This window comes from Mirounga leonina, unplaced genomic scaffold (assembly GCF_011800145.1).
Source record: "Mirounga leonina isolate KUSES-001 unplaced genomic scaffold, KU_Mleo_1.0 Mir_173, whole genome shotgun sequence".
NCBI lineage: Eukaryota > Metazoa > Chordata > Mammalia > Carnivora > Phocidae > Mirounga > Mirounga leonina.
The window spans coordinates 2797766-2815549 of record NW_023270447.1 but is presented as its reverse complement, the minus strand read 5'-3'; the positions used below and the strand labels follow the sequence as shown (position 1 = coordinate 2815549).

At 43.2% G+C, this 17784-nt stretch overlaps 1 protein-coding gene across 2 annotated transcripts in view; it reads left to right on the top strand.

The window, feature by feature from the left end:
• AHCYL1 (adenosylhomocysteinase like 1) overlaps positions 1-16539 on the top strand; it is a 39340-nt gene extending 22801 nt beyond the window's left edge. Inside the window, exons 2-17 of one of the 2 annotated variants that reach the window (XM_035017820.1) lie at positions 1984-2095; positions 4606-4749; positions 5762-5862; positions 6286-6388; positions 7536-7630; positions 8213-8319; positions 9157-9273; positions 9537-9600; positions 10398-10486; positions 10815-10885; positions 11255-11349; positions 11437-11535; positions 11921-11989; positions 12434-12512; positions 13847-13967; positions 14484-16539. In XM_035017820.1, the coding sequence (XP_034873711.1) occupies positions 1984-2095; positions 4606-4749; positions 5762-5862; positions 6286-6388; positions 7536-7630; positions 8213-8319; positions 9157-9273; positions 9537-9600; positions 10398-10486; positions 10815-10885; positions 11255-11349; positions 11437-11535; positions 11921-11989; positions 12434-12512; positions 13847-13967; positions 14484-14490 (1473 nt within the window). In that variant the 3' untranslated portion in view covers positions 14491-16539. Of the gene's footprint in view, positions 1-1983; positions 2096-4605; positions 4750-5761; positions 5863-6285; positions 6389-7535; positions 7631-8212; positions 8320-9156; positions 9274-9536; positions 9601-10397; positions 10487-10814; positions 10886-11254; positions 11350-11436; positions 11536-11920; positions 11990-12433; positions 12513-13846; positions 13972-14483 lie in introns of those variants that run through there. The other variant, XM_035017821.1, reaches the window with a different exon arrangement.
• The last annotated feature ends 1245 nt before the right edge of the window (positions 16540-17784 follow it).

Genomic DNA, 17784 nt, shown 5'->3' with positions numbered 1-17784 from the left:
TAATCTCTTCACTAAAACTAGCTTTGCTGACTGCAGAAGTCATGTGAACATGCGATGGGAAATCCTATCTAGAAGGGCAGACGCTGACCTGTGGCCACTTCAACGAGTGGGTTTTTTGTTTGTTTTGTTTTTAGATTTATCTATCTGAGAGTGAGAAAGAGAGAGCACATGGGGGGAGGGGCAGAGGCAGAGGGAGAGAAATTTAAGCAGACTCCATGCTGAGCACAGAGCCAGGGCTCGATCTCATGACCCCGAGATCCCGACCCGAGCTGAAACCAAGGGTGGGTCGCTTAACCAAACGTGCCACCCAGGTGCCCCTCAAGAGTGGGGTTGGTTGGTTTGTTGGTTGGTTTTTCTGAAAGGCACTGTGCTTTTAGCATTTTAAACTACTTAAGTTTTAGTACCTAAACTAAACAAGCTGCTTAGGATGTATAAAGGTATTTGTTAATCAGGTTCTGGTGCCATGTATGTTGTTTAGGCTGAGTCCCTTTTACTTTCTTCTTCTGTGTTGCACATTTAAGCCTGATTCTCACATGCTAGCTGATGCTACCCTAGCTGGAGGGCACGTGTGTCAGAGGAGGGGGATGTTTTGCAGCTGTAACAGATGGGCAGTTTACTGTTCTGGCTTCAAAGTGGGTATAACCACGTTGCTAGCATTTTTTTTTTTTTTAAGATTTTATTTATTTATTTGACAGATAGCGAGAGCAGGAACACAAGCAGCGGGAGTGGGAGAGGGAGAAGCAGGCTTCCCGCCGAGCAGGAAGCCTGATGCAGGGCTCGATCCCAGGACTCTGGGATCATGACCTGAGCTGAAGGCAGACACTTAATGACTGAGCCACCCAGGCACCGCCCCCCCCCACATTGCTAGCATTATGGGGAGAAGACTTTTAATCTGTAATAGCTTTTATATTTCCAGAGATCCCTGCTGAAGACTTAGCTTAATGGAGTCTCCATGGGAACCTTTTCAGATTTAGTCAGATTGTGAGGAGAATCTCAATTCATAGTCTCAAACTGTTTTGTTTTTCAGGAGGCTGAAGCTTATTTTATATCTTAAAGGGTTTATCAGAGCTTAAATAAAAAGTTCAGGAGGAAGGTTTAAACCATTTAATAGAAAAAAATGTTTTCATACACCTTAGAAGCATCCATTAATTTGACTGTAAATTGTATTGTAAGGTATTTGCCATTTGTTAAAGCCAATTTTCCAAGTATCCTTCAAACAATTACTTAGTTTTGGTGTATTTCATTTAAAGAAGTTTTTAATACAGAATTTACCAAGTCATTTATTTTCTCCTTCAAATTAGTCCTATAATTAGTTGGATTTTACTGTGGAGTGCACAGATTTTTTTTTTTTTTAATTTTGCTTTCTTTACTGTATGCAAGTATTTTACTGGATGTAGAAAGTTCTGGGCATACTACATTGCCTTTGTGAAGTATAGGTATGATTGGACTCTGACCTGGCACCCCAGTACCCATTACCATTTCAAGGCAGCTCCATAATTTTTCAAACAGCAAGACCATTGCTGATTTTAGGATAAGAATGTGCTACAAGAGAATCTTCTGGGGAAAAAACAAAAACAAAAAAAAAACAAGCAGAAGCACTAGGAGATTGTGCTATTTTTTGGTAGAGTTGGGAGGAAGGGTAAAGAGCTTAATGTGTGTCAAGGTTGTAAGAGGAAAGAAAACTATGGAATGTGAGAAGAAAGATTTGTGAAATTTGGACAGAATGCTAAAAGAAGTTGTGTTTAAGCTCTCCCCGCCCCCCCAACAAAAAAATTCTACAATTGGAAAGAGGCAGTAATTGGCATTTGGGGAGGAGTCAGCAAGTCGCCTCTGCCCACCCTCGTTCTGGTGGGAGAGTTGCTGGCTTAGTAGGAGCTATATAATAACATTAGGTTTTAGGGAAGGAAATGTATGGCCTTAAAAAATGGAACATTTCATAGAATGCTTGTTGTAAGTTTTCAACTGTTTGTCTTCCTCTTACAGCAAATCCAGTTTGCTGATGACATGCAGGAGTTCACCAAATTCCCCACCAAGACAGGCCGGCGATCTTTGTCTCGCTCCATCTCCCAGTCCTCCACTGACAGCTACAGTTCAGGTAGGTATGAACTTTGTGTCCACTCTGATCTCTCTTCCCAGTTCTAGAGCCGTAAGCTAGTTCTCTACCCACTGCTCTGTTTATCTAGAATCTAAAAGTATCTCATATCAGAACTTCCCATCTTTCTGCTGAAAGCTGATAATTAGCACTTGGGCAATGGGAATGTTCCCACCCAGGCTTGTAGCTGGGGAGGCTTTTGTCATCTGGAGATTTCTCTTCCCCTGGCTGTCTCTGTGTGTGGTCTGCGGCCAGTGCCTGTTTGGTAGTACTGGGCTGGTTCCCATTCCCACGTTTCTCCGCCCACGTCACAAAGGGAGAAAATCAATTCTATTTTGGCTGACGGAACGGGCCTTGAAAAAGAGGTGTACTTTGGAAGCATGATTTCCAACTTTGTTGTTTAAGATATACCCCGCCACCTGTCTTTTTCTTTCTTGGCTCCAAGACTGCGTGAATGGTGACAGGAAGAATGAGTATTTGGGCTCCTTTTATTTGCTAGGTTACCCTTTATGTTGAAGTGTCCTCCCCTGTTCACCTCTGGAGTAGGAAAGGTTCAACTACGGTAATGTGGCTCCAGCTCTGTTTCTTTTTAGTCCTCCTGTCCTATTTTAACCCTATATAAGTCGGCTTTTTTTTTTTTTAATTGTGTCCTTCTCAACTTTAGAGGGAGTACTGGAAAGTTAATGTGGAAAAGGATGTAGAATTTAGGATTTGAGTACTAGCGGAATAGACACTGAAAGATCCACAGGGGCATCTGATCTAACCCCTGCCCTCTCATTGTTCAACTGAGGAAACATTTAAGAGTTTAAGAGCCTTGCCCAAGGTCATAGATTGCTGTTAGTTTTAGCATAGAGATTTGCTGTCTCCATAAATGACTTTACCAGAATACTGTTTGTACAGTGTTATTAACATTAAGGACCAGGCTTGAGCAAGTGAATGGATTGTAAAAAAAAACAACAAGTAAATGCATTTTAAAAAAACGTGTCCTCTGCTCTGTGCCATTGATAACCCAGCGTAGGTGAGATAGGCAGATAGGAGCAATTTTGTGGTCTACAGGATGAAGTACTGAAATAAATGAATATTCAGAGTCACTGTGGCATGTGTGCAAGAAAAGTTTCCAAATATAATGGCTGTCATAAATAAAAGGTGTCTTGGAGTGACAGATACCAAAGAGTGGGAGTGATAAGCAGACCGATTCCAGCTAAGAGAGAATTAATTGTGAAAAACTGGGCTATAAGAGGAAGAAGGAAGGAGTGAGTGAAGAAAGCTTTGGCAAAGTTCTCAAAGATCTTGATGTCCATGTATTAACAAGAGCCTATCAGAGCATTTTTAAAAGCTTTATGAGCCAGGGGCGCCTGGGTGGCTCAGTCGTTGGGTGTCTGGCTTCGGCTCAGGTCATGATCCCAGGGTCCTGGGATCGAGCCCCGCATTGGGCCTCCTGCTCAGCGGGAAGTCTGCTTCTCCCTCTCCCTCTGCCTCTCCCCGTGCTTGTGTTCCCTCTTTCACTGTGTCTCTCTCTGTCAAATAAATAAAATCTTAAAAAAAAAAAAAAGCTTTATGATCTAGTTGAATTGTCCCGGTGGGACAGATACCTTTGGGAGTATTTGTGTTAGCTAGCAGTGTGTAGAAGACAGCGAGAGAGACCTGATGCACTGGCAGAGACAGAGACCAAGAAATACTCGTCGATTCACAGAGGAAAGAAGTGAATTGAGAGTGGGGGAGTGATTATTGTATGTCCCCCTGCATATTGTTTGAAAGGACATTTTTATATGAAGCTGCTTTTTTTCCTTAAAGTTGAACATATTGAGTGATCTCAGGGCTGACAGTAGAACCAGAACTACTTACTCACCTTTTGAGTTTCTTTCCATTTCTGTATTCCTTGAGCACAACCTAGTGTAAAATCCCTTGTAAGATTCTCTTATCACTGTCATCCGTTTTAGTGGTTCTCAGAGTGTGGTCTTCTGAACGGTGGCAGCAGCAACACCTGGGGACTTGTTAGAAATGCTAATTCTTGGGCCCCACCTGAGACCTACTGGGTGGGAATCTCTGGCGGTGGGGCCTAGCCATTTGTATTTTAACAAACCTTCCACATGATTCTGATGAATGCTGTAGATGCTTGAGTTTGAGAAGCAGTGTTCTACAGAAATGGTGTTCCTTACATGCCCTAAAGTATTCTTCCATTTTTGCCATGTCTGGTTCCAGTCCACATTGGGACCAAGTGCCTCTGTTAGCTGGGATCCCTAGAGCTGGTTCAAGAGTGGGATCCGTAGCTTCTATTACAGGGACTAATGGCAGAGTATCATCAGGGTGGATGAAGGGGCCACAACACTGAAAGAGCCACAACACTTTCATTCATCTGTTAGACTCTGAAGGAGTAGAGCTGAGAGTGATGTAAAAGGTGACTCCAATTCCGAGGTCGCTTAACTTAAATGAGAGTCCTTTGGGGAGTGCATTTTGTGGAGTTGGGACCGTTGCGGTTTTTTTATCCTTGTTTCTTTCTCTCCTGGCTCTAGCTGCATCCTACACCGATAGCTCTGATGATGAGGTTTCCCCCCGAGAGAAACAGCAAACCAACTCCAAGGGCAGCAGCAATTTCTGTGTGAAGAACATCAAGCAGGCAGAATTTGGACGCCGGGAGATTGAGATTGCAGAGCAAGGTAAAGAAAGGGAGTGGGTAGGGGACCAGAAGCAACCCACTTGCTGGTCATGAGGATCCACAGACAACTTCACACTTGAAAGCTAACTTGAAAGTCGCCTCGAAAAATTCAGCACTGTGGACTCTTGTATTAGCAGATCTCTCTGTGTGCAGCTTGAGCCTCAGGGTTCTTGTTCTCCTTGCTTCCTGTTCTCAGCACATAGTAATTACACAGAGTAGTTTCTGTTTTCCTCCCCCATGACACCATATTTGGAGATCTCCTTTTGGAGTCAGCAAGTCCCGGATCACTACATGGTGGTTAGGTCTGCGGGATTCTACCAGAGCTGCCAATCTCAGAGACCCACATTTCCCAGAAGCAGCAGATGTGGGAGGGTTTTCAGCTAGGGATGTGGTGACCAGGGTCTCTTTGGTCTTTGGTCCTTAGCACCCTCTGCTGGAGCAAGAGTGGAAGTGACTGACAGTCGGTTAGATCTTGGTTTCCCCACCCACCCCACTCCTGATAAGGTCTTTTTACTCATTACTTTCACACTGAAGACGTGCTCTCTACTGGGGGGAAGTATGGAAACCAAACAGACTGACAGAATGGGGTTAGGTAGAATAGAAAAAGCAGGAAGTGTTCTTCTGCTGAGGGTGAAGTCTTCCTTCCTGGTTTGATGGTTATATATAGGAGTCCATTAGCCAATGCCATAACCACTTCCCTCTCCTCCGCAGTGAATAATAAGACTCCCCCTCCATTTTGACCAGATGTGAGAATTTACTTCATTCTCCATTCAGTCCTCTGCATAGAAGGCTGAAATGGTGGAGGAAGAGAGACATTTCCAAGTCGTTGGATGACAACTCCCCAACTGTCTTTCTGCTGTTGAAGCCTCCAGTCATCATGGAGATTTGCTTAGAGTGTTTCTACCCTATCTTGTAGTATCTCAGCAGATCCAGACCACCCCTAGATGTTGCTGGGGCAGAAATTGATAATACTGCTAGTGCAGACCTAGCTCAAATCCTCTGTTCTTTCACAGACATGTCTGCTCTGATTTCACTCAGGAAACGTGCTCAGGGGGAGAAGCCCTTGGCTGGTGCTAAAATAGTGGGCTGCACACACATCACAGCCCAGACAGCGGTGAGTTTGTTGGGAGACACAAGAGGGACTTCAGATGAGGGGAAAAAAGAAAGTTTTTTTTACTTGCTTTTCCTTCCCTATCTATCCAATCTCCAAATGCTAATGACTATTAGGTGGGACCTCCTGTTGCACAGGAATGGGGTTTTCTACTCTGTGTGGATAGCTATAACCTATGTTTAACAGACCTGACTCAGGGAGATCTAGGTCTGCAAAAATCTGACTGTTAACGAAAATGTTAAGACTTTCAGGAACACATCTTCTGGGTGAAGTTAGATACCAGTAGGCTCCCTCGCAGAACCATAGCCTCCTGTAACTTCCCAGTGTAGCACCAGTTGCCGCAGAGTTACTGGGTACTGCCCTCTTGTGTGCCGCCCCTACCTGGCCCTCCTCTTTCTCACCCTGTCTTCCTGAATGTCTATGTAGGTGTTGATTGAGACACTCTGTGCCCTGGGGGCTCAGTGCCGCTGGTCCGCTTGCAACATCTACTCCACTCAGAATGAAGTGGCTGCAGCCCTGGCTGAGGCTGGTAAGTTTCGCTTTTTTCACCAACTTTACCTTGAAATAATTATCTAAATAGAATATTTTCAGATCAAAATTGTCTTTACAGTTACACGTATGTCTAGGGGCTGTAAAACATGGAGGGTAATAAGAATAGCCACAGGAAGAAAGTGGGTGATAAAATGAAGGTCCATATCCCTGATGAAATATCATATGGTCATTAAGAATGACCTTTGAAAAGAATCATAAATACATGGGGAGATGCATAATTCTAATGGTAAGTGAACAAGGAAGAATATTAAACTGTATGAGGTATATGAGTTCAGCTGGTCTCTTTTCACCAAAGGCTCATCACTTTTGAGGGAACACAAGTAAGAAGTGCCTTCTAGATTAGTAGCTCATTAGATATTGCATTGAAAATACATGGACTACTTATAAGTTCAGTTTAGGTTGAAACAGTTTTTATTGTAAAAATATTCGAAGAAAATCACCATGAAGTTTCTTGAAGGACTTACCATGTCCCTGGGATCCTCAGAGAGCAACTTTATAATACTTTTGTTTTTCTTGTTCTTTTCTGGTGTTTATTGCAGAAAATTTAGGAGTTTCCAGAATGATAATAATAGTCCTACTTCACAGGGATAATATTTGACAAATTTTTCCTTTTTTCTATTCACTTTTTACAGAGATAAATAAATCTCAATATACAATTGATAACCTAAAACATAACATTTTCAGAAGTAGTTTTCCATGTCACTGAAAACTTCTTGAAAGCATCATTTGTAATAATCATACGGCCACGTGATTTTACTTCACTGTTTTACTCACATTGAACATTTTGGTTGTTTCAAGATTCTTGCTAATACAAATAATGTTCTAGTGAACAACTTTATTTTGATTCCCATTTCATTATCTCCTGAGGTTGGAGTTCCAAGTATAAAATTGGCCAAAGAGAATAACATTTTAAAATTCTAAAATATTTTTATAAACAAAAATCTCTTAAATTTGTTACCGATTTCTGAACTACAGGTGCCGTTTTGACTTTTTGCCCTTTCGAAGTTGTTTCCTTTCCATCATAGTTTCTGTAGCCTTTTTCTCTTCACATGGATCTCAGGAAGTGGTATTGGTATAGCAAACTCCCAGAAGGAGGAATCAGCTGATCTGTTCCCATCCTACAGGAGTTGCGGTGTTTGCTTGGAAGGGCGAGTCGGAAGATGACTTCTGGTGGTGTATTGACCGCTGTGTGAACATGGATGGTTGGCAAGCTAACATGGTAATGATGTATATTCATCCTACACTTTGACCATAGATTTGTTTCCCTTTTTTCCCCTCAAAGCATGGTTCCCTAAATATGTTTTGGATGTATGTTCTGATATACTTACTCTGTTGCCAAAGTGTTTAGCTGATACCTGTTCAGAATGGGTCTGAGTACTGAACGGAAAGGTGGGGGAAGGGTAGGACTAAAGTGAACACATGTGGCTCAAACACAGCAGAGTGAAATAGAAAGAAATAATGTGGTTCCTCTTTGGAGTAGAATTCTGGTTTCTTTCCTTCCTGCCCCAGCTCTCCTTTTGCATCCCACGGAGCTATATATTTCAAGACTCTAGACTAAAAACGAGTCTATGATTAGCCTAATACTCTTCACTATAGCCAAGAACAAACTTAGGAATCCTTTTAACCATTCTACACCAACAGATTTGACTGTGTTTCCACTGTCTAAACCTGCTCTAAGGAGCCCTGAGGAGTGCTCTTCCAAAACATACAGGGCTCTCTTACTAGTACAGAAAGTGGGTTCAAAGTTCCCCCCAGCTCTAGCAGCCTGAATGCCCATAGAAGTCTTCTGGCTGTTCTATAGATCCTGGATGATGGGGGAGACTTAACCCACTGGGTTTATAAGAAGTATCCAAACGTGTTTAAGAAGATCCGAGGCATTGTGGAAGAGAGCGTGACTGGTGTTCACAGGTAACAGATTCTGGAGTAGCTGCCCCTTGTGTCCTTGCCTCAGCAAACTCTCCTGGTCTCCGTTAGGCTCGAGGGCTGTGTTTCAGACTTGTAACTAAATGGGAATACCTTCATTAGATAAAACTACTCCGTTTTTACCTCTAAAGAATCCAGGAGATCCTAAAAGGAAGTTATCTCAGGTTCTAGTTCACACATTTTTCTTTCCCACTTATTCCACTGTGAGTCTCAACCAGTATTGGGAGGTGTAGGAATGAATATATCTGGAAAAACTGTATTCAATATTGTATTATAATTTTATATTTGAAATATGAAAAAAAATCTTATTGTAAAACTATAAATTATACACACTACAAAAAGTAAAACTGGGCAAAATATTCTTGGCTTGTCGAAAACCCTGGAAGATCTCTCTCTGAAAGAGTGTTTCTCAGTTGGGGGCACACTGCACATGCTCACACATGCACACATAGGGAACTGAAGCAGAGTTATTGATAATCTTTGTTTATCAGAAGTAGGCATGTTCAGTTTTCTTAATTGAGAAAATGCTGGTCTAAGGAAATACATCCCCTTTTATGGAAGAGAAGTCCATTTCTTCTGTTGAAAGGGTTTTTTTTTTTTTCCCCTTTCCAAGAAAAGGGCGGGGGCCCAGGGGGGGAGAAAATGAAAAGAGGTGAGGAGGGATGACAAGGAAATGATCTTGTTTACTAATATCCGTGGGCAGTAAATACAGCTGGGGTGGGCAGCATGGAGCTCGCAGAGAATTAGGCAGATTTCGCCACATAGTATGTTTTACCAGCTAACTTTGGTTTTGTTTGTTTTTGTGGCTTCTTCTCCCTTTAGGCTGTATCAGCTCTCCAAAGCTGGGAAGCTCTGTGTTCCGGCCATGAATGTCAATGACTCTGTTACCAAACAGAAGTTTGATAACTTGTACTGCTGCCGAGAGTCTATTTTGGATGGGTAGGTTGAAATGTATAGATACTTAAACTTCTAAGGGGACAGGTTTGGGTTGGGTCGCAGTGTTAGTCTGATACCACTCCAGTCTTGTCCCGTGGTCTTCCTTTGCCGTTGAAGTTTCGTTAGAGGGGTTCATGTCATACTGAGCCCAGCCAGCTTCCAGCTGGAGTTCTCGTGGGGCATTGCCTCACACTTTTGCTTTTGTGCAGAGTGACTGTGTTTGGGCTAATAATGTTTAAGTTGAGCCCTTATCTGTTTTCCCACAGCCTGAAGAGGACCACAGATGTGATGTTTGGTGGGAAACAAGTGGTGGTGTGTGGCTATGGTGAGGTAAATAGCTGGGCCTCAGTGTCTTTTCATAGACTTACTAGAAATGTTGAGTGAAGGACATCTGTGCTGTCAGTGTGGTCACTGATGTGGGGTTAAAATATGCTTTGAGATGATCTCAATAACAGAAGTGCTTTATTCAGATTTATGAAGAGAGAAATACAAAATCCATTGAGTTCTCAGATCTCACCACACTATCTTGTGGAATGGCATGTTGGCATCATCCGCCCCTCCCCCCACCATAACAGTTACCTCTTAAGAGACTTACTTCAAGTGAATATGTAGCATTTTAGTCACATAAGTGACCTGGTATTAGAGTGAAGGGTGGGATCCGAAGTGGTATGTAGTTATCTCTAAACTAGACTAGGTGTAGGAGATTGTGTTGTCATCCGTGACCCATGGTGGTTCCTGAACTGCTGGGCTGGGCTATCCTTGAGTTAGATGCATCTCAAATGGGAGTTAATCAGGTTTTTCTGGAATGAGCTATTAGAAGTTACAATTGCTCTTCCTTGGTCTTGTTTTCCTAACGGTAATGTTTATTTGATCTCCGCATTCCTTTTACCGCCCCAAGCCCCAGCCCTTGCTATGAAATATGAATGTCTGCTCAGTCACCTCTCTGACTGAGGGTCACAGCATAATCTGGATCTGTTTAAGCTCTGCTTGGCTTGGAGCATCCCTGCAAGGGCTCACTAGAGGATTGGTGATTTCAGGGAGGTTAATTCTCATCTCCCGAAGAGCCTACCTGCCCTAGTACCCGTGCCTTAGTGGACCTGACACCCCTACTTCTTTCTTCTCTGTAGGTGGGAAAGGGCTGCTGTGCCGCTCTCAAGGCCCTTGGAGCAATTGTCTACATCACAGAAATCGACCCCATCTGTGCTCTGCAGGCCTGGTAAGATTGTGTTTCTGAGAGTTTATGGTTGATTATATTAACCACTCCTTGCAGAAATCTCTCAAAGGAAGAGAAAGTTATGAGGATGGCTCTGTTCCCTCCGTTGTAACCCCAGGGCACTCCTAGAGCTTCTTGGCATTTTCCCTTCCTGAATGGAACCTCGGGGAGTCCAAAGAGTCCGGTGTGTAGTGTAGCACAGCTTGTCACTTACTCTGTGAGGTAGCACTGGACCTGACTTCAGAAGGGAATTTAGCAGTCTCATTTTGTGACCAGCTTCTGTCCCACTGCCTCCTTGCTTTGCTCATCGTGTTCCTTCCTTTTCTTCCAGCATGGATGGGTTCAGGGTGGTAAAGCTCAATGAAGTCATCCGGCAAGTTGATGTCGTAATAACTTGCACGGGTAAGTATCAGTGCTTTGGTGTACGTGGAGGACTGGTAACTCTGAGGCCAAACCTTGAAAGTGGTCTGACTTTCAGATAAAGTAGGTGAGACCTGTGCTTGGTGTAAAAGTCTCAGAACCAGAATAAGCTATCAGAACCTTAACATGTTTTCCAGAACCAAGAGCCTTTTCCCCTGATGGTTGTTTATACTGTTGAATCTTAAAACCGGACCACTGAGCCTAAAGAGCTGTTACGCAGTGTACTCGTTTCTCACAAAGGATGCATGCCCTTTAATGCAGCAGACCTCCTCTTTCCCATGTTCTCACTGGAAGCCAGTCGATACCTTTGTTCCCCAGCATCTTTCTTCAGCTACTCTCGTTTACCTTTAGGAAATAAGAATGTAGTGACACGGGAGCATTTGGACCGCATGAAAAACAGCTGTATCGTATGCAATATGGGCCACTCCAACACGGAAATTGATGTGGTAAGTTTTCCCTCATTGATTTGCTGCAGGGCCTTTTCCCCCTCCCTTCCATTATAGCCACCGTCAACTGTGCCGTCTTCCTTTCAGACCAGCCTGCGCACTCCAGAGCTGACATGGGAGCGCGTGCGTTCTCAGGTGGACCATGTCATCTGGCCAGATGGCAAACGTGTCGTCCTCCTGGCAGAGGTACACACACGGGAGGGCAGTGTCGTTAGATCCATGGCAGAGGGGGGAGGCAGGGAAAAAGCATTAGGCTCACGTTTCCCTGAACTCCATCTTTGGATAGACATATAGTTCTTAAACTTTCTGGTCCCTAAAATAGAACCACTCAAAAAAAAAAAAATCTACCTTTTACCAAGTAACACAGTATTTCTTGACCCCAGCGGCTGCTTTAGCTTGTCATACTCACACGGGCTTACAGGAAATAAGATACAATCTAGAGTCATGATCTGGAACTGTAATTATTTTTCTACCAACTGAGTCCTGTCCTGCATTTGCTTTGCTTGTATGACACTGGAATCAGACGGAGGGGGAGAGCACAGCTCATCCCAGGGCTCTCTTACCTTTTCAGGGTCGTCTGCTCAACCTGAGCTGCTCCACAGTTCCCACCTTTGTTCTGTCCATCACAGCTACAACACAGGTATGTGACCAAATGCCTGCTTCTCCTGCCCTGAGATTAGTGGAACCGGGCCTCGGTCAGAGTTCAATGAGACTGTGCCCTGCTATGTTTTTTTCAACTGGTTTCAGGTCACGGGTGGTCAAGATGGGCTTTCTTGAGTGTAGGAAAGAGTCATCAGTCAAGCAGAGTCAGTGTTTGTGTCCCTTTGAGTTGGCTGTGTTAGTTGAGAATGTAGGGCTCCAGCTTAGTTGTATTTAGTCTGCTCTTATATTAGGAACTAAACGATAGCAGCGGCAAATTCTCTTACGATGTGTGGTGGTGTTTATTGCAGGCCAAGTTCTGGGTGCTGTCACTATGATAGATCACTGTAGTACCTTCCCCGAGACCCTGTTAGATCTAGTTTTATTTTTATGTCCCTGTCTAAGAAGTTTTGTTGTGTTTTCTGATCCTCTTTTCCCAACCTAGGCTTTGGCACTGATAGAACTCTATAATGCACCCGAGGGACGATACAAACAAGACGTATACCTGCTTCCTAAGAAAATGGGTGAGCAAGAAACAGTAGGAACCTGTATTGATCCCCAGACTTTTGCATGATTTGGTAAAATGATGATCATTGAAATGAAAGTATTGGATTTACAGTCAAGAGTTCTAATCCGCATCCTAGCATTTTGTGGTTTCTGGACCTCAGGACAAATTCTAATCTCCATGAGCCTCAGTATCTTTATCAATAATGTGAGAGTAATATTTACATACATTGCAGAATTGTAGTAAGAATTAGAGCTAATGAGTAAACGTGCTTAGCACAGTGGTTTAGGGTAGATACTCTTTTTTTTTTTTTTTTTAAAGATTTTATTTATTTATTTGAGACAGAGAGAATGAGAGAGACAAAGAGCACATGAGAGCGGGGGGGGGGGGTCAGAGGGAGAAGCAGGCTCCCTGCCGAGCAGGGAGCCCGATGCGGGACTCGATCCCGGGACTCCAGGATCATGACCTGAGCCGAAGGCAGTCGCTTAACCAACTGAGCCACCCAGGCGCCCTAGGGTAGATATTCTTATTCGTAGTAGCCATATGGAGTTCAGTAAACTTCCCACCACCAGTGACTACAGCCTGGGGCCGAGACGAGAGAAACAGAAATCTAGGTTTTATCATCTATCCTCTGTGTAAATATGCAACCTTCTGATATTCTGGGGGACAGCTGTGTTTTGTTCCTGTGGCATAATACATCATCTCTGGTTCTTTCCCTTCTTGAATAGTGGCACCCACCTCCCGTCTATAATTGGTCAGCCCCTGACCCCTTAATTAAGACTTCTCACTCTCATCTCCTCCAACAGCTTACCTCAGATTGTTGTTGTTTTTTTCTTTAATTCATATTCATAAAAGTAAAGCCCAGGAAGTGTCTATGAAAGAGTAATAAATTTGTACCAGCTGCCTTAGAAATCCATGATCCTAAGATTTGAGGCCTTTATGGATGTTATTCTAAATAAATCTTAATGACACAAAGCTCTTTTGATTTGTAATTTGAACTGTAATTCAGTTAAGGAAGTTGCTGCAGGAAGGTGAGAGTCATACATAGCATGTTGGCCACTGGGGTAAAGCCAAAAGCTTGGCCGGAGAATGATGGGGAGGTACAAGTCCACCTCATTTTGTCACCCTGGCAAATGGCTTTCTACATGCATTCTGGATGTACAGAGAGAAGTACCCTGCCAGAGGGGCAACTTTGAGTGTTCTTTAAGCAATTATTTCGAGTTATAGATGCTTTCACAGTTATTCCATTCCTTGTCCTCTTTCTCGAAAAGCTTCGGATGAAAATAGGGGAGGTTATGCCCTGAGAGGCAGATTGAAATGGAGTCTGCTCCCCTGCCACTGTGTTCTTCCTAGATGAGTACGTGGCCAGCTTGCACCTGCCATCATTTGATGCCCACCTGACAGAGCTGACAGATGACCAAGCAAAATATCTGGGACTCAACAAAAATGGGCCATTCAAACCCAATTATTACAGGTAACTTGGGGGAAAACAAGTGAGAAGCTCTTTTACCCAATATTAAACAAGTATACTAGCCAGCTTTCTTAAATAAAGTGGTGTGCCTGATTTTGAAGAGTACAAGAACTCTGCTCCAGACTAACAAGGTAGGCAGAGAAATTGTGTATCTAGTAGTAGATGTAAAGGAGTAAGGGTTTTCTAGAATTTTGAAGCTTGGGCCTCACCCCCAGAGATTCTGATATAATTGGTCTGGCATGGGCCCAGACTTATTTTATAAAAGCTCCCTAGATTAATGTTTAGACAGGGTTGAAAACCACTGGCTTATATTATTAGGGAGCAGGAAATGGAACCAGAGATGGCATTGCCAGAAACCCTGTGGAAGCACAGGGAAGGATGATCCACGGGGAATGGCTGTAGGGAATCCTAGCTGGGGCCAGGGAGGGACCCTGGGGAGTGTCCTCTGTTTCTGATTTTTCTCTGGGAGCTCTCATGTGGAAGACCCATGTGCTAACCAACCAGTCTCTTTCTTTACAGATACTAATGGACCATATTACCAAGGACCAGTCCACATGAACCACACAACTCTAAAAGAAATCTTTTTTAAGATAACTTTTATTTTCTTCTTATTCCTTTCCTGTTGATTTTTTTTTCTATAATTTCTTTTTCTTTTTTTTTTTTTTTTCATCTCATCGTCCAAGTTCTGCAGACCACACAGGAACTTGCTTCATGGCTCTTTAGATGAAACTGAGGTTCAAGGTTCCTCACCCTAGTCACTAAAGAAGGATTTTACTCTCCCAGCCCAGAAAGGTGATTCTTTCTTTCCCATTTCTGGGGACTTTAGTCTTAATTGGGTACCTTATTAACAGGAAATGCTAAGGTACCTTCTTTGTTGAACAATCTGCAATGTCTAAATTGCCTTAAAAGAGCCCATTTCTTAGCTGCTGAAATCAGTGCTCTTCACTTTGTCAGAGGAGCAGGGATGGTACCCACTAGCCAGGTAGGTTAGACGTTAGGTGGCGCATGCTCATTTCTCCAGGTGTTCCAAGCCCTGTTTCCTGTGTGAAGGTGGTGTGTCCGGTTCAGAGATGTGTACTGTTAAGATCCAGTTGGTCCACTTGGATTTAGTACAGCCCTTCCTCCATTCCCACCAGACCTTCTCATTTTTCAAGTTTTTAACCAGACTGCACTCTACTAAGTTTAATTTTGTCCCCTAGCATTGATTTCCGTTGTACAAAAAAGGAAAAAAAAAAGAGTAAGAAAAATGTTTAGTGTTAACACTGAGGAACTGCTTGGGTGATTAGTTGTTACCAGTTTCTCTTTTGAACCTTCGGAGCTGAGAGTGCAGAATTGAGTCTGGAGAAATGCTGGCCTCAAACTCATCGTAAGTCCTTCTGTTACTAGCCCATAGTTTATAGCATCAGTGAACTGGGGCCATAACCGCAAGTTCTGTCAGCTCTGCCCCATACAGCTTGTGCTGAAGGCGAATTTCTTGAGCCATTATTCAGTCTAAAACACTGAGGATCTTTAGGATTTATCTTTTAAGAGCAAATTTCTGGTCAGCTGTGCTTCTGCAACCTAAAATATTTAAAGGGAGATAGATGTGGATGGGAGAAGAGGGATAAATTGGGCCAGGGTGAGGGAAATGTAGTTCCGTATAACTGGTCTGGGACTTTAGGCCCCATGTATAACGTTAGTTTTACAGAAGTGGTACCTCTTTTAATTGACATGTGTCACAAAAAGTTTATGAACCAAGATCTTAGAGGGCAGTTTGTGCACAGAGAAGGTAATCAGTGTGTCCTGGCTCATGCTCGGAAAGAATCCCTAGAAAGGCCCTCAAAGATTGGAGAGGTGTATCCCCATGCCATGCACCCTGCTTACCAGCATTTCTGCATGGTCCGATGAGCTTTTATGCTCATGAGCTTTAAGTATGTAATTATGCAGGATTCTAAATCCTCAACTTGTTCTAGCTGGCGATCCTTCAAAATTGGGTCAGGCATTAGTGCTAGGTACTAGCAATGTTCAATTCTCTGTTGCCATTGATCAGAGAGACAGACGTTAAAAACAGTAATATAAGAAAGGAAAGCTTTCACTCTGCAGCCTTCTAGCAGAGTCTTGCCAAAACATTTTTCCTTTTCCTCTCCTGGTTCTCCCCCACCCAGCCCCTTCCCGCTCCTTTTCAGTGTGACCATGCTTTCTTCTCTGTAGATGCTAACAGTTCAGGCCCTTTTTCCCAGGGCACTGAACCAGCCAATCAGAACACCCCATCCTTGAGGGGCGGTAACCTGGCCAACAGTGGTATCCATCGTGTCAGCTCTGCTGGAGGCGAGGGGCCCAGGTCCCGCTGCCCTCTGGCCTGCCCCTTGCTCCCAATCTATTACTGTGTCCATAGGAATAATAGGTAAGGGCTCCATCTCTGTCAAGCCATGTAACAAAGGACACTGTGGGAAAATGTCTGGCATCAGAGGGAGCGTGTGGAGAGCAACTCGGGAAGAACAAGTTTATTTTGTATTGAATGATTTTTAATGAATGCAATATTAATCCTTGCAGATGAGCAATAATCATTAAAGTCAATTAAAACGATAAGACCTTATTGGGATTCTGTGTCATTCTTGCCTGAACAGCAGAACGTCATTAGAACTTGTTTTCTAGGGCAGGATAAGTCACAGGTCAGGCAGCAGTCTCTAACAGATTTGCTGAGCACCTGATATGGAGAGGAGCAGGCTGGATGCAGAGTTCTTCAGGACTATCTTAAGGTGTGTTCCCCTGCTCTGTGCCAAAGCACTTGCACTCAAAACTCCTTCAAGAAGCCGATCTGCGAGGTGCCTGGCTGGCTCATTCGGCGGAATGTGCAGGTCTTGTCCTCGGGGTTGTGAGTTCGAGCCCTCTGTTGGGTGTGGAGATTACTTAAAATCTAAAAAAACAAATCTGCTTAAACTTCAGGGCCCCTCACTTGCATAGTCCCCCTTCAATACCCTATACCTAATTCTTACCCTTGAAGAATGTCTCCGGGGTGCCTGGGCAGCTCAGTCAGTTAAGCGGCTGACTCTTGGTTTCAGCTCAGGTCATGGTCTCAGTCATGAGATTGAGTCCCGTGTTGGGCTTATTATGGCGTCTTATTACGGAGTCTTCTTGAGACTCTCTTTCTCTGTCCCTTCCCCCTGCTTGCTCGCTTGCTCTCTCTCAAATAAATAAATCTTAAAAAAAAAAAAAAAGAATGTCTCCAAAATTAGGAAAGCTTCAGCCCCTCCCATACCTGTATCCAACTCTGGAGTTGTCTCTGTGTCTTCTGATGTAACAATGTATCTATTAATAATATTCAAAAGTAATACCTTTTCTTTTTTGTTAAATTGGTCCCAAACAATGATGATTTCTATGCAGACTGGTAAAATGAGTGTCTTTAATGCTGGGAGGCTTTATCCATGCACATAAATCCAAATTTAAGATAAACTTCACATTGCCTAAATAGAGATTTAAACTTTCAACTGTCTCATAAGTCTCTTTTATAACTTTTGAGATTATAAAAAGTTGCCCATTATGGTGGGAAAATATCTTAAAATATTTGAATATAAAGAATTTAAATGAACTGTTGACCTTATAGTTTCATAAAATTGATTCTTCGGAATGTATTTTTTTTTATTGCCTATTATGTGCCAAGGTCTGTCTTAGATTCTTGAGACATACATCAGTGAGAATCCAATTTCTTCCTTTGTGGAGTTTACATAAAATTCCAACAAGTCTCAGATTCCTCTTCCCCTTTTTCCTTCACCCACAATTCTGCAATTCAGTAGGGCAGAGCAAGCTAGGCATCCGCATGGATTTGTAGCCTGGTATGTGG